Raw genomic sequence first — 17,157 nt, forward strand, 5'->3', positions numbered from 1 at the left:
GTATTTGTCATGTTCCAGATCCTTTGTAAACCATTTAGGACAGGGCATGTATCTTAGGACAGGCTTAAACTAAAACGTTAGGTCAAACCCACTATGTCACTCGAGTGTGAAAAATCCAACCCCTGAGAAACATATTTAAGAAGATCTAACTCCCAGTGTAGACAGCACTAGGTCGACAGAAGAATTCTTCCATCAACCTAGCTACTGTCTCTCTGGGAAGTAGATTAACTACAGCAACAGATTTCAGAGTGGTAGCCATGTTAGTCTGTATCAGCAAAAACAATGAGGAGTCTTTGTGGCACCTTAGAGACTAACAAATTTATTTGGGCATAAGCTTTCATGGGCTAAAATCCACTTCATCAGATGTATGGAGTGGAAAATACAGTAGAGAGGTATAAATACAATCTCCCTGGACACCCCCTTCTTGTCAACTGTTGAGAATAGTCCACTTCCACCTGCATCGAATTGGCTCATTAGCACTGACCCCCCGCCCTCAATTGGTAAGGCAACTCCCATCTTTTCATGTGTTGTGTATTTATACCTCTCTACTGTATTTTCCACTCCATGCATCTGATGAAGTGGGTTTTAGCCCACAAAAGCTTATGCCCAAATACATTTGTTAGTCTCTAAGGTGCCACAAGGACTCCTCGTGGTTTTTACAGCAACAGAGAATCCCTCCCGTTGCTGTAGTGAGTGTCTACACTGAAGCGCTACAGCGGACTCAGCTGCGGCATTTCTAGTGAAGACATAGTCTCTTACAGCTCCTAGCACAAGGCTCTCATCATAGGGCGCTACTGTGACATAAATGATTATGCCTTGTGAATTAACAGCACTATAGATGTGACTTTATGAATTATAATCAATACTTTTGCAAACGTGAGAAACTAAAGTCACAAAATGGTTTGAGGATTGTGGTACCCGAACCATTTTTGACATATACTAGCCTTCTGCACAGATCGCACATGAGTTTCTTGTCTTTGTAATGGGGGTAGGAGCTTGCCTTTGGCAAGTAGCCAGGCCAGTAATGTGGCATTGTCAAAATTAAGATGTTTGTTCATTTTAACTCAAGGTGGGTAAACAGGTACACTGTCTGGCTGAAAAATAGCACAGTCCAGCCCATCATAAGTCAAGCATCTATCTGCAGGCAACAGTATTCAGTCATTCAGGCTTTGTTCAGAATCATACATTTCATTACATCATTACTTTTTCCATATATTTATGTCCCATATAACTGGTATCTTGCCCCGAGTGTTCATTCCGCAAATAGAGGTCGGTGTCCAGTAAGCACTGGTGTATTGGTGAACCACTGAGAAATGACCCTGGTTGTTTTATGTCATTAGCTTATTGAAATCTAAATAGCTTTATGGGGTCTTGCTATATGGAAAACTGGATTTGTTATAATAATAGAATAATAATAAGAAGAAGAAATAATAAGAATAATAAGTTCTTAAAACATTGTCCAATAAAACCCCACTGGAGTTCATAGCATGATAGCACTCTACTTTTCACATAGGCAGTGTTTAAAGTCAAGTTGGGTTGTCACACTAAATAATTCCATATGGCTTCTTCATTTACCATTTATCATATCACTAGATGCTACATGTAGTTGCAGTAGCATTTACCAGAGTTGATTGATTTTTGAGCGGGTCATGGGTTCTCAGAAGTTGGATGATCTTGAAAACATTTATAGCATTCATCTTGCAAAACCAGAAACACCTTATTTGCAAGGACTGTTTACATAATGTACAACTGGAGGCAGAGGAGGGGGCTGTTTCGTGTGTGTATGTAACTTATCAAGAGCAGAAATTGAAATTGGGCTTTACTTCAAATTATTACATTTTATGGACTCGTTCAAAATATTTTTGTCTTCCAGGTAGTTTTCTTTTTAAGGGGAAGCCAAAAGTATTATTGTACGCTATCAAAACTAATGTAAAAGGGGGGTTGCCATTTTAATTGTTATTCTGAACCTTCAAAAATCAAGACTAAAGCACCTATAAAAACAGACAGTACATTCTATGCTTGGTATGGTCTCCGGCATCCTTTCAATCCTTCCTTTTCTTTTATACAGTTCTTTGAGGTTCCCTTTGACTCAAATATGAACAGGACAAAAAACAGACCGCTGGTGCGAGGACAGATCAGGTAAGGCTGCCCACACCTGTTCCCTGTAATGAGAAATGAACCTATTGTTCCTTTTATGTGTCTTCTCCCTTGGTCTGTTTAGATAAACAAATATTTCAATGTGCAGATAAAAGACTAAGAAAGAGATGCCACTCTTTGTGTTCTGATAACTCTGAAAGTTTGTAATAGTCCCATGAAGAGTTAGTCAGGATAATTAATTGTTTTTTTTAAATATTAGATAGTGGTTATTGCACAATGGCCTTTGTAGATATGGTAATCAAAAGTTACCATCTGCATGTGTTTTGTGATGAGCCCATGCAATCTCTCTGACAAAAGCAAACTAGTGAGCTTTATTTAGAAATAAGCAGCTGATCCTAATTGTTGCTCCCTTACATGCTAAATAAAAATTGTGATTCCACCAATATCTATTGTTAAAGGAGTAGGAAATCCATCTAAATCTGTTGAGATGATTTAATATGGGGCTTTGTAAAATTACTAGTCCATCACTAGCCAAAGGACTAAGTCTACTAGCTAGTAATCAGTATGGAAGATTGGGGGGGGAGGCGCAAGGCGGGAGAGGGTGGCATCAGTGAGGTACAGAGACTAATGCCCTGATGAGGAGTTCGACCTTCACACCCTACTGCTGAGAAGAGGGGAGGGTCTTGGAGTCCCTACCAGGGTGCTGTCCAGTCATATTGCTTTGACCTCTCTCATTTTAGTTTCAGACTAAGAAGTACATGGTAAATTTAAAGGGCGCTCTCTATGTTCTCAGTAGGAGCTGTTGAGTGCTGAGCACTTCTGAAAATCTGGCCCTTAGTTTATAAGCATCTTTCTCTTAAGAAGGAGCTATGGTTGAGAAAATGTTTATTTTGTAATGTCTGGATTGTTTATCATTGCTGTTTGCTGAACCCTCATTGTGTTGTCTCTAAGCATGGTATTCCAGAGCTGCTCATCCGATATACCCTAGGTACCACTGAAACAAGTACCTGATTACAAACGAAAAACTATGTTAAGATGGAGCTATGGTTGAAAGTATGTACCAGTCACTTAAGTTTAAAAAAAAAAAGTTACAGGGATGTTGTAGTTACCCCAAACTCATCATGTTGAATCTAAAGCACTTACCAGAGGGTCAGGATTCAGGCTTGCAATCAGACCAAACTCTATAATGTAAATCAAGTAGAAAGTCATCAGTTTACATGGTAGCCTTTGTTATGTTTTGTGCAATAAGTTCTCAGAAAGAGAGGAAAGAAACTAGCATACTTAATTAAATCTCTATTGAATTTTACTTAACCTTGTACTTTGGAAAGGAAGCAGCTTGAGCAGGAGTCACTCTGCAGCATACAACAAAATTGTGAGACATTCCAACAACCTTTTAACCAGCTTACCCGACCTCATTCACTGAGCAAAGTCCATTCCTACCATGGCCCCTGTACTAAGTGTGTTACCCTTGGAAGTGCTGATATTGCAGTGGGACTCTGGCACTTTCAAGGAACACTGCCATGCAGCACAGCACAACCCCATTAGTAGTGTGCACATTACAAGGGGAGACAGCAGACACTCAAAAAGCTATGAAACAGTACAAATATCTGACATTCAGATGTTGAATAGTGATGGACAAAAGATGGCTACCTTTAAAAAAAAACTTGTGTGTGACTTTTGCATCCTATGTTCCTTGTATTCTTCATGAGAGAACAGAATTCCCTCTTCTGAAACCAGAGCACGCCAAATGTAACATACAGTTTTGCAGAAGGGTTACATCTAATTGAACTTTACCTCTTAATTTGTAACAATAAACCCTCAGATTTTTAATTTTGAAAGAAATTTAGAATTTCTCCTTTTCATTAGTTCCTCTTTGTCCCCCTTTCCCTCTTGCAGTATTTTAATGATCTCATTTGTACATCATATATGCATTCATTTTATCATTTGAGAAAAAGTGAATGGAGCCCATTGCAAATTTGTAGAATGCCCATAGGGGGAGCTGCTAAAAGTTACCCATATAAAAACTCATATTATTCTTTGGTTGCTTTATAGAGTACAGCTTTGTTTTCCATTTGGTAAATCATAAAGCCAGAATAAAACTGAGATGGTGACTTTTTAAGAAAAGAATTTTATAACATGTTATCTTCTGCTTTCCATAAATACAAATAAAAATCTAGCATCCCATGGGGCTCCCGTTTGAAAAGAAACTTAAAGCAACCCTGATTTCTGTTTGCATGTCTGTTCTGTTTCTTGAGGACTGGGTTCCAAACTTTTTAAAAAACATTACACCTTATTTGCAAATTTAAAATGAAGCCCTCATTCATAAATGATTCAACAAACAATTTTAGTATAGCATTTCCATGATTTGTGCCAAGGATTATTTATAACAAAATTGCGTTTCCCCTTAGGGTTCTATGAACAGTTGGTCCTATTTATTTCTGTGTTTTATCCATCACCTTTGGAGGACTGGAAAAAAGTGATGGATGAAATTACAAGAAAATTGAGACAAAATAGTAAAGTGAACCCTAGGGCTAAATTCACTCTCATTGTAAATAGTTGGAGTGCTTCAACAAACTTGTTCTGATTAGTTCTGTAAAATGGTGCTAATTACGGATTCGTAAGTTTAGTTAATTTTATTTAAAAGCACATTTTACGGAATATTGTGATTAAGATGTCTGTCAAGCACAGAGTGAGCCAAATTTCACACCCACTATATACTAGTTCATCACCGCTCACTTACATCAGGTCTGTATTTGGCCCAGTAACTTGAAAAAAAGAGGAAAGCTTCCTTTCTTCATCCCAGTCATACTCAGTAGAGAGTTTTATATCACTCTGTATTAGCATTGCCTGTAATATTCCTGGACCCAAGTTAGCATAATTAGAAAACTTTTTTTTTTTTAATTCGTGATTTAGGGAGAGCAATTTGTTTTACAGGTTTCCAGCATCCTTAAATAAACTTCACTGTTGGTTGAGGGCATCACAGATTGGCAAAACCATATTTATCATACTTTAAACTTTCTTACCTTTCTTCTTTTTTCTTGAATATTCCCTTCCACCACAAAATGATAATGTTGGGGACCTCGTGTAATCACTCATCAATCTATGTACCTGACTGTCAACAGCTAATTTAAAGTTATTTAAAGTGTCACTTACCTTGAATGATGTTGACCTAATTCCCTGTAGACTTTGAGCATGCAGCCCTTGTATGAGATTGTTTCTTCAGTGGTGTAGCGGAGTAGAATAATCCAGTGGAAGCGATCCAACCATGTTATATTTTGCCACATATTCCCTAGTGTTCTTTGAACCTCGTTCTTTCCATGCCGGTAAAATAAAATTCTTAAGTGGTTATGCTAAAAACTAGTCAAAACAGACTAGGTCAGACAGAGATGGATACATTGTATTTAAAAGGCTGGTGTCTTGGCTCTGGGAATGGATCCAAAAGTTTTGGGTTTGTGCACTGAGTTCTTGCCCATATGCTTAAAATGTGTTTAAATCATTTTTAGTCTGGTTTTGACTTTCTTTGGTTGCTTTTACTCTGAAGCGTTCGGCATATGTTTTAATTCTCTTCTGTTCCAGTCACTTTAACTAACCCCTCATTGTGACATCTGAGTGCAAACTACTAACACAAGCTAGGCAGCAGTGATCAGTGATCTTCCAAAGTGTGCTTCAGTTCTGATCTGGAGGATTCCCTTTTAGGGATGAGAAGGTAGTTAAATCTGCATGGTCTGACTCGTGTGATCCTTGGGCTCTCTGCAAAGGCTCTCAAAAGTGGCTCCCAATTGGGATGGCAGCTTTGACATGGACATCTTCCCATGAGGAGCTATGCTGAGATTACCAACTTACTTTAGTGAGGCTACAGAACTCCGAAAACAATCCTCAATTCCTGCCAACTTGGGCAGGAATCAAACCGAAGCCTGAAAATGCTGTTCTCTTGAGCCATCCAGTCCCCAAATAAGCCGTTTGTATGCTGTGTATTTACTGTAAATGAGCTAATTTATGAAAGTACTTTTAGAAAATTGTTTAGTATATTAGAGAAATTATTACCTCAATGTCTCATTCTCCCTCATATTTTTCACTGTGATCTATTTGGGGTTTCCGTCCCACCTTTAGCCATAGCAGGTTAAGAAAAACTGGGGGAGGATTTTAATTGAACCTGTTTCTAACATTTTCCACCTTCCCTCTCTGCATGTTTAAAGTAATCTTACCCCCTGAGCTTCACTACCTTATACCCATTTACTTGTATGTCAGCTTTGCTTCTAAGATTTCATAGGGCCTACGCCTGAGCTCCTCCTACCGAGTTCTGAGTGCTTGCAATTCCCATATGTTTCAGTGAGAATTCTCAGCACTTCACAAGAGAGGGCCCTTGACAACAAGGTTGTTTTATGGAGTGCAGATAGTTTTCCATCATTATTCAGTCTATGCATGACTGGGAATAGGGTTTTTCTTTACCCTAAATTTGAAAATTGTATTACACTGATCAGAGTGTAAATTTGGGGTGAGGGGTATCCTGAAGGTTACAAATCATAGACCAGATAGTTCTGTAGAACAGTCTTCCTTGAATGGTGAGGGAGCTGTGCAGGTATGATCTTGGGAGAGTGAGTTTTGGAGGAAGAATCCTCCTTCATACTCACTGGAGCACCTGCAGAGGTTCATTGATGCCTGTGCTGTGAGATCACTGGCCTGGCCCTGCAGCCATCCAAACAGAACATGTGGTGATGCACGAAGCCCCTGCCGAGTCGGAGCCTATGCCATAGAGGGCACACGTGCATAATCTTTCACAAGCCCCAAACGCAGTCCCCCAGCCCCTTGCATAGAAAAACCACACTGATTCTGCTCCCAGGAGACATCTGCAAGAACTAGTTGGTGGATTTGCCCTCAAGGGTATGTCTACGTTGCTATAAATGACCTGCAACTGGCCTGTTTTAGCTGACTCGGGCTTGCGGGGCTCAGGCTGTGGGGCTATAAAATTGTAGTGTAGACATTCAGGCTGAGGCTGGGTCATCCTGTTGCAAAAATAACAAAAGTAGAACTGAATGCAGCTTGTCTCAAAGCACTATCCATCATCCTAGCCTGTCCACGTGTCGTCCTCCTCCCTATTCTGACCCCTCAAGTCCTGTTTGGAAACGGACTACTTAAAATCTTCTTCATACTTGGTTGCAGTGTTAAACTCATTGAGCGTATTTATGTTCCGCATTATAAAAACAGTTATTATTTTTCCTGCTGTGAATTGTGTTTATGTAATTGATGGGAAGAATTTCCACACACACACACACAAACCTTTGATTTCAATGAAATGGCAACAGCCATTCTTTTTAGTTTCCTGTTCAGTATGATTTATTCCATACTTTTTAAGACGATGGATTTGATTTTCTTGCAGATTAGTTTAAATAAATCTCTTACGCTAGCACCAGCAACTAGTGCTAGTCTAGTTTCCCTCTTCTAGGAAGACAAGCATCCTGATCCATTATAGTTGAAGGTGACTATCTTGACTTTCCTGCTACCACACATTTGTGTATATACTTTGTTAAATAGCAGCTGTTTTCATGCATTACAGTACAGTTAGACTAGCTATGCTAAGCACTCATAAAAAGTTAATACAGGAACACATTTCTCTAGAACAAATGTAGGTTTTCATCTCTAAATATCACTAAATCCTCTGTTCTGAATAATTTACTATTTCAGTAGTTCCTGGTTCTTTGTACACCTAACAGTGCTGGTACTTCAGGTTTTTGCAGCACCTACCATTACACTTGCACTGAGTGTCTTTGGCTTGGAGTTCTGTTTGAGGATAAGGGTGCAGATTCCATTGTGGGATTGGAGTGTTACTCTTCCCACCAGCTCCACCTTTAATTACATGGCTCTGCACCAGGCCATAGAGCACAGCACATGCTTGCTTCACAACATGGGTTTGGAGCAGGCTGGATTCTGCTGTAGGTCGGTGTGCACCCAGTGGTGAATGGTATAACTGAAGTTGTAGAATTGTCTCAAAAGGTTGGGAACAATTGACCTATCAGACAAGTAATAATTAACTTACTTTAATACAATTACTTAAAATATAATTGGAAGCTTCTCTGCAAAGAAAATTTGCAGCCTTGACCGTGGCTTTTTCATGTGTGTTTTAATAAACTCAAATTCTTGGCACTTAATTTGGCAGAAGACACTACTTAACCAACCCTGATAATGCCTCAGATATTTGCAGAAATGAATTAAATATTAATTCAGTTTGATAAATATATTTCCTGGGACTTTTATTACCCTCTCACTTTTACAGTGCACAAACAGCTACTTTCTGTATTTTGCCTTTTTCGTTCTTACAGCCATAATTAACTCTTGATAAGCAAAGAGTTTTCCACTTTTTGACATGTGTGACTTGAGTGTCAATTCTGACCAGTGTAGCTCGTAAGCCCACAGCTTTGGAGAATCAAACAGAAAAAGACCCTGTGTCCTACCAGTCTGTCAATGTAAATTGTTTGGGTTACATCATCCAAGAACAAACGTTACCATTTCTGAGCTGCTGCAAATACAAACATTTGCAATACATTTGCAAATATATAGGCTGGGGATTGCATAGACTGGTGGAACACTCCAATGGGTTAGATGTTCTGTATTTATTTAAGATTGTGCTGAGATCCAGGATTGGTAAAGCTCAGCAACACATCAAGCCCAATTCATCAATGTATGGCTTTTCACTGATTTGGTTGTCTGTGGCAGGCCTACTAACAGCTTAGCAAAACAAGAACATGCTGAAGAAATGTCATATGGGTTACAAACCTCTCTCTCCTGTAATTAATGTGTAATGAGAATGATTCTCTTCTCATTAACTCCGGTGTAAACCAGGAGTAACTCTGTTGAAGTCAATGGAATCACACTGGTGTATGTGAGAGAAGTTTATGACCTTGGTTTACACTGAAACCTGCACCAAGGATTTAGCAATCCACTATCTTAAACCAGCATTTTAAAGTTTCCTCAAGGTTTCAGTACAATTTTGGTTCCCATTTAAAGCTTAAACCTTTACTTAAATGGCTGATTGTTCTGGTGCCTTGGGTGGTCATTTCAGGCAGGTTTCACTGTATTTAAAACAAAAGTTAAAACAAAAACCTCCATAAATCTGTAATTCTTCAGAAATAATCATTATAGGAGATCAGATGCTTATTTCCCTCTGGAAAACATTCCAGTGTTTTGCTTAGAAAATACTTGATTTTAAAGGGACGGCCCTGAGATCTTTGTAAGTGATAAAAATGTTACTTTTTTCGGTGGGAGGTTTTTTTGTCTTGTTTAAACAGAGCACAATTCAAAGCAGACACCACCACGGCAACCTTTTCAAGCAACTTTTATCCTGCCTGTATGCAAGCTTTTTTATTATTATTTGAAAACAGGTAAGTGCATTTTTCCCCTGCTGGGTTCCTTTTCTTTCCCATGTTCTTCAGAAGACGGGGAAGTTGGCATTGGCTACATTTGGTAAATAAGGAATAAAAAAGGCAGCTTTATATTTTTGACATGTCCAATTACTTGTAAAAATGTAGCCCATGCATTCTAAGCAGCGGGGCTCTTTCCCCCCCCCCCCTTAATTCTTTCCATAGCCATGTCATGGGGGGGATGGGGAGAACCTCAGGGCTAAAATACAGTTTAATGAGAATAAAACCCACATCAAAGGGTGGACTAATGGAATGATATAATGCTTGCTGTGTCACTTTCCCAAAGGGACTATGGATGACAGTACTTATATTTTAATTATCTATTCACTGTGTGCATAAGATGTTGATTAAATGATTCTAAGGCACTAGAGTCCTTTTGTAGCATTCACAGAAAAACGTTGATTCTGCACATTATCCTTAGATCAAAATGTATATTAGCAAGAAATTGTATATTAATACCTCCATATATATTTTGTTTCTCAGAGCAATTAAAACTTTTTATTAACACCAGCATTACATTCACATTCATTTTGGTTAAAATGAAGACTGCAGAAGTTACTAGCTATTCAGCTTGTTCCTTCAGCTCACTCCTGCTGTCTGAAAATAATTCTGCAAAAGCTCAATAGAGACATTCCTTTGTAGGCAGCTTTCTGTTTGTTAAATATAAATCCTGCGGAAACACTTGACCCCTCACGACTTGCTGCTTTTCAGTTCAGCTGTGGGGCCTTTACCACCGAATTATTTATCAGAATCTTTAATTGCATGTGGGACAGTTGATAAATTTGAGTACATTGTACATCGCATCACGTTAGGAAACATCCCAGATGCTCATGTATAAACCAGAAGTCACGGTGCATTTGGCTAAATAGCAGCTCCATCTGCTTGTGAGGAACACTACAGAGAAGCGATATGGACTCCTAATGGAGTTGTTTTATCCTCCCATGTCAGTGCCACACCAGGGGGTAGAACACAGTTAACTTGAAGGAGCCAAACCATTGTATACTAATTCTTCTGATTTTGTGTTCGATATGAACGGGCCTTTTGGAACACTCTGGTCTGAGCTGTTCAATTTTTAAAAACTAACTTGTGGCAAACAGTTGACTTTGCTTCAGAGACAGTTGTTGAAATGGATTTTCACAATCCATCCATTATGGCTCATAAAAAAACAAGCAAATGTTGTAAAGCCCAATATCACATCTTGTCCAGAGATGTTTCCTTCTGACCCCCCTTTACTGAGTGTCTCAAACATTTCAGATCCATGTTTGTAAATTTTGGCTTAACGCAATCAAACCCCTAACACTTTATTCCCTTTTAATAGTATTGAACCTTATCTGGTCTAACCACAACAGCACCATTATTCAACATGTACCCAGTGTTCCAAGAAATGTCACTCCTCAACAAGTCCATTACAGCGCTGCCTGTGATCGTAAGCTGTTATACTTTGAATTCTGTTTACAGTAAGTCATGTTAAAAGTTCATTTCTTCTATAAAGGACAGAGTTTATCCAGTCTTTAAACAAGGTATACCTTACACATTATCAACTTGGCAAGTCAGATAGCAGGGGGGTTTCTTATACTTTAATTAGCTTTTGCTGGCATAGTCCGTTCTTCTCAGTCTTTATAACTAGAGAGGCCGCATTCCTGAGGTTAAGATATGCAAAGAGCCTGTCTCACATTTTATGTGAAACTACTTGATAAGGACATAGAATCACATGGAATATTTTGTTATAAACCAAAGAGTAAATAGATGCAATCCACAGTAATTCTCACTGAGGTAGCTGCAGGACGATAGGACATTATATAGTCATGTGCTGTGGTGTTGGATGTTCATTGTTTTGTTGTTGTATTTCTTCAAATTAGTCAAATATAGCTCTAGATGCCAATCCTATGCTGTGGACACCTACCTGAAAGGTTAAAACATACCAAATAATACATAAGGTTGGTCATAAATATAACTACCCCCCAGCCCTCACTTCATTCCTTGAGTGACAGCCTGAAAAAACAAAGTAAAATTTGGGAATATTGCCTCAGTACACTGCTCATAGTGCAGTACTCTGGTGTTTTGTGTGTATCTTAGCGGTCACATTTTAGAGGATGTTTGTAACTTGCCCCCCACTCTACGTTTGGTCACTTCTTACAGAGATGAGAAGTTTTTGCTGTTGTTTCTCAGAAGTCTTGCATGTTTAATTTTGGGTTTGTAGAAGAGGAGCTGTTAGTTCAGATCTGTTAATATTAGCACTGAAAGAACTGTTGAAATGGTTCTTGCTTTGTGATGCTGGAACCGAGTCTGGCATCTCTCAAGTCATTTGACTTTGTCCATCCCCACACTGATTGCAGCAAATGTTCTAAGCACTTTTGCAGGGAACAGTTTCAGGGTCCTTTTCCATTTTGTGTGTGTGTGAGCTCATGTCACTCCTGCTTCTGTCTAGCTTATGCTCAGAAGCCCCTTTCCTTCTTTCATAGACACCCAGTAGTGGTGTCTCCAAGATAATTGTCTGTTCACCCAGCTCCACTGTTCTTAAGTCAAAGTGTGTTTCACACAGGTAAAAAGTAGAGAAAATCACAATCAAAACAGCATCACAGATTATAAACACAGCTAGGTTAATCAATGCAGAAAGCATAGGCTGTGGGTTTAAATACAAAGACTATTGTACCATACACAGGAGAAAGTTCTCTGTCTCAATCAGCTGCTGCTAGTCTGTCTTTCACTGTCCCAAAACCCATGAATGAGTCTCAAAAGCTAAAAAAAAAACCTCCCTCTACCAAAATGGATTATTTTACTATATAGGAAAAACAGGTTCCTTTATCATCTCATTTCTCTGCACCCCATATCCAAGGAACAGGGACGATTTCCACACTCATCTTATCATGGATTGTGTCTAATGCATACTGTCCTACCGAAAGTAACTTAATCAAGGCCACAAAAAGAGAATCGGTACCATAGTTAGCTTTAAAAATCAATAGTTTATCCTGTGTTCAATCCTCTAAACCATATCTCTTTCCATTTTTTGATGACTTTAAGACTTTTCTTTCTTTTTTCTGCGGCTGTATTCTAAATTTCATATACTCTCAAAGCAAGTCTGCATTACAGTATATTATCATTTTGGAACACAACTGTGAACAACTGTGTTAGATAACACAGTATTGGCATACCATAGGGGTACCTGACATAACATGCTGAACATGATTTGTCCTGGTCTACTCTGATTAGTAAATCATAGTCAGCATCATGTTATCTAACATGTTCAGACGTGATAATTTTATAATATAAACAACTCCTATCATGATACGACTAGAAAAATAGAACTCACTTTATTCATCCTCACTACCTGCCTTTTGCTTGACTAATCCCTACCAATATCTTTCCCAGGAATGATATTTTAATCTAAGCCTGCTCTTGATTATCTGTGGGGATGCTGGTTTGACTATCTCCCTTTAGTAATAACTTTTACATAAACTTTTATCCTAATCTATATTTATTTACATAATGCCTTTCATCCCAAGAGAATCAGCACTAGGGGGGAGCATGGCAGCTATTTAATAACACTGCACAATACTGTAAGATAAGAAATGAAGAGTATCCACTAGAAATTGAAGTGGGGATTTAGGTAGGCAAAATGTAGCTTCCTTGCATTGTAATTTGACTGTTCATTTGCTCTTACGGCTAATAATGTCTAGAGTCTAGCTTTCCCTTGGACTATTGCTCCTGCCATCCTCTGATACAGTGAATAATTCCTTTCCGTCATTGTTATTGGTCTCTTGAAAGGATTTATAGTTTCTGGTCTTATTCCTATTAAATCTGCTAATGGCTGGCCAACTTTTCTGCTGATATTTTTTAGAAAAAAAATTGATAAATATTTTGCACTGCGAAATTCTCCATCCTGATCAGCCTAATGCAACTTCATCCATTGCTTTCTAAGGGCATCCACTGTGGAGGCCTCTGTGGAAGTGTGTGTTGAAGAGATTATAGGATAAGAACCAACTCGAGAGGGGAAGGTTGCTATGTTGGGAGAAATATTACCCATTTCAGTGTTTGTCATCTTGCACTGGTTTTTAAGTGAATAGAGGATTGAGATTTTAAAGTAAAATAAGTGGATCATTTAGTTGCCAGTTTTGTTAGATTATAAACCACGATTTAGTTTAAATATTATGGGGGGCATTTTTCAAATTTACTGTAGGTTTGATTTGTAAGCACTTAAAAAAAATTTACATTTTTCTGACTGCAGGGGAGCTGCAAATATTATTCACCCTATCACTCCTCTCTATCTATCAAAGACATATAACTAGGAGCATGTTAACCATCTGCAGAATTGGTAAGAATTGTTATGATTAGCATTATGGTGTGTATAGCAAATGTAATAAGAACATAAACATTTTATAAGTATAGATCTTTTTTTATTTTTAATGTTGTCTTTTAAATAAAGTGACAAGGCCATTTGCAGTTTCTGTTTTATCACAAAGGACAGCTAGCATAAGGAAGTTAATTTATCTGAATATAAGAACAGCCATACTGGGTCAGATCAGTGGTCCATCTAACCCAATATCCTGTCTTTTGGCAGTGGCCAGTGCCATATGCTTCAGAGGGAATGAACAGAACAGGGTAATTTCGAGTGAGCAATCCCCTGTTGTACACTCCCAGTTTCTGGCATTTGGAGGTGTAGGGTCACCCCAAGCATGGAGTCGTGTCCCTGACTATCTTGGCTAATAGCCATTGATGGGCCGATCCTCCATGAACTCATCTAACTCTTTTTTTGAACCCAGTTATACTTTTGGCCTTCAGAACATCTTATGTCAATGAGTTCCACAGGTGGACTGTGCATTGTGTGAAGAATTACTTCTTTTTATTTAAGTGTGCTGCTTTTTAATTTCATTGGGTGACCCCTTGTTCTTGTGTTGTGTTATCTGCCTTAGTATGATACAAGTGCAAGTAATTGTAAGTTAATATAAGTAAACCAAGTCTCTTCAGAGTTTCTCAGTAGTAACTTCATTCCAAACCTGTGGTCACTATGATCCCAACCCTGCAGGCTGATCCACTACCCATGCAGAACCCCATTGGCTCAGAAATGACACACAAAGTATACTTGTTCCTAAGGCCAGATCCTGACATCATTGTACCAGTGTAACTCCATATAAAAGGAGAGCAGGATCAGAGCTATAGTATAAAGCTTTAGATTAAAAGAGCCAGTCCACCCCGGACTCCAATTTTCACTCCCTCGTAATTTTATTTTCTGTTGAAATCCCTCTGCTTTGTCTCATCCTAAACCTAACGTCTTTGTGGAAATCAGCAAAATCGATGAAGCCAATTTTGAGTAATGCATGCATGAAAAAGAAAGATGTGTCCCTTTTAGAATGAAATGTCTCTTTCAACCTAGACTTGTTAGTTTATGATAGTTTTAAAGTCACTGGCTCTGGCAAGGGAGACAGAACATCTGCAGCTCAGATTCTTTAGGATCTGGAGAAGCTAATTGCCTCCAATTTGGTTAAAATACAGTGTCAATTACAACTTTTAAACAACAGCTATATACTGTCATGACAGGAAGGTTTGGATTCCATGCATGGGTTATTTCCTCATTGGGAGAGAAATGAATTGACACAGACACAGCATATTTTACCCTACTCTATATTTATTTACAATAAATACACTTTTGAACACATACATAGCAAAGTCAGAGTGCAGTTTCCAACTGAGAGCCGCAACTCAAGAAAGCAACTCTTTATCAAAAAGAAAAGGAGTACTTGTGGCACCTTAGAGACGAACCAATTTATTTGAGCATGAGCATTCGTGAGCTACAGCTCACTTCATCGGATGCATACCGTGGAAACTGCAGCAGACTTTATATACACACACAGAGATCATGAAACAATACCTCCTCCCACCCCACTGTCCTGCTGGTAATAGCTTATCTAAAGTGATCATCAAGTTGGGCCAACTTGATGATCACTTTAGATAAGCTATTACCAGCAGGACAGTGGGGTGGGAGGAGGTATTGTTTCATGATCTCTGTGTGTGTATATAAAGTCTGCTGCAGTTTCCACGGTATGCATCCGATGAAGTGAGCTGTTGCTCACGAAAGCTCATGCTCAAATAAATTGGTTCGTCTCTAAGGTGCCACAAGTACTCCTTTTCTTTTTGCGAATACAGACTAACACGGCTGTTACTCTGAACTCTATATCAGTTTCCACCCAGACTTGTATGTTTACCATTGCAAGACTCTGTGTTCACCATCCTCTCAACATATTAAATCCTTTGTTCCAGGTGCCACTCAATATCAGATTCCCCCTTTCCTGGTGGGACGGTCTAGGTGTCAATCAAAAACACTTCCAGGTTGGTGCTGATGAGACTGGGCTTACTCTGTACGCAAAAGAAGGTAATGCTGGCTCAAAAGGGACCCCTTCCTAAATCCTTGCATTTCAAAGCAACTTCTTTTGAGACAATCGGGGCTGTAAACTCCTTGTCAGGAGAGACAATATTATAATGGTGGTCTAAATTCCTCATTTAAGTGTCTTTAAGCGCTGGACCATTAACTCAATTCATTAGGGCATTCGTACCACAGTGTTTTTTATACTCCTTTTGCAGATAGATCCTCCTCCCGCCTCCTCCCATTTCAAACTTAATTTATTTATTACAGATCATTTTTCAGATCTTCATCATATCAATATTTTTACTTTTTGAAGTGCTTACAAACAGGTTTTAAATTATTACCAAACCCTTCAAATGTAGTGGGTTCTGTTATCTGAAAGCTAAGATCACAAAAATCCAGTCAACAATATACCAAGCAGAAGTCCATTTAACCTTGTTAAGGAGCACAGGTAAACCCCGATCTACGTTACAGATTCCAGTAGTGTTGCAGCTAGATAAGGGGACGATGATACTGTACCAGGTCTTGTTCAGATTGGGCCTAGAACATTCCCAACATATCCTTCGTGATGAGATTCTAAACCAAAATCCATGTGGCTTGCAAACATTGAGAGTAACGGAGATCTAAGTGATGAGATATTGATGGCATGATGATACTGCTTCTTTTACATTTGAAGTGGAAGTTAAATAATTCATAGAAGGCATTGACACGTCTCTGCTATATTTTAACCCCTCCCAAAAGACCTCCTCTAAAGCTTCAGGCGTGAATGACAGAAAAATGCATGTTCTGATGCCCTGAGTTGATGGGGAAGTGAAAGGGCTGGGGGAGGGTGAAGGGGGTTGAGTTCTCAATTAGAACTGTAATTTAGTTTTACATTTTAGTTTTAAAATAAATCATCTTCCAGCCCTCATCATGAGTCAAGAACCTTTTTGCATGATTGAGTGAGGGAGAATAAATGAATATCTATTAGGATTTTTTCCCCAACTCTATACCATTTTTCTTTTTCCTTAAAATAGTGCCATTTTAGCTCATTGATAGATACTGTTTAGTTTAATGAAATTCCGGTTCTTTGCAACATCAGACCCCAATCAGCAGCTTTTCACATCTTTCATAATATAAAATTGCACTCTGGCTATGGAAGGTGACATTAAAAGTGAGAGAGCAGCTTCTCCATGTTTAGTAGAGCTTGTGATTGATATTGCATAAGATATACATAAGCAACAGTATCAGTGAAGAAAAGTGTTCTCCCAGCAATAAATCCATTCTTCTGAAGCTAAAAGCTATTTT

General features: G+C 38.7%; 1 protein-coding gene and 1 long non-coding RNA gene across 6 annotated transcripts in view; both read left to right on the plus strand.

The window, feature by feature from the left end:
• The window catches only part of COX10 (cytochrome c oxidase assembly factor heme A:farnesyltransferase COX10), a 155,995-nt gene that overhangs the window by 101,558 nt on the left and 37,280 nt on the right, over positions 1–17,157 (plus strand). For all 5 annotated transcript variants that reach the window (XM_073312014.1, XM_073312019.1, XM_073312016.1 and 2 more), the window contains one exon: positions 2,069–2,139. In XM_073312014.1, coding sequence (XP_073168115.1) covers positions 2,069–2,139 — 71 coding nt within the window. The remainder of the gene's footprint in view (positions 1–2,068; positions 2,140–17,157) is intronic.
• LOC140898333 (uncharacterized) lies at positions 2,150–15,854 on the plus strand. The gene is made up of 3 exons (XR_012154967.1): positions 2,150–10,969; positions 13,738–13,824; positions 15,768–15,854. It is a non-coding gene; the product is annotated as an uncharacterized lncRNA (long non-coding RNA).

This window comes from Lepidochelys kempii, chromosome 14 (assembly GCF_965140265.1).
Source record: "Lepidochelys kempii isolate rLepKem1 chromosome 14, rLepKem1.hap2, whole genome shotgun sequence".
In the NCBI taxonomy this organism is placed as follows: Eukaryota; Metazoa; Chordata; order Testudines; family Cheloniidae; genus Lepidochelys; species Lepidochelys kempii.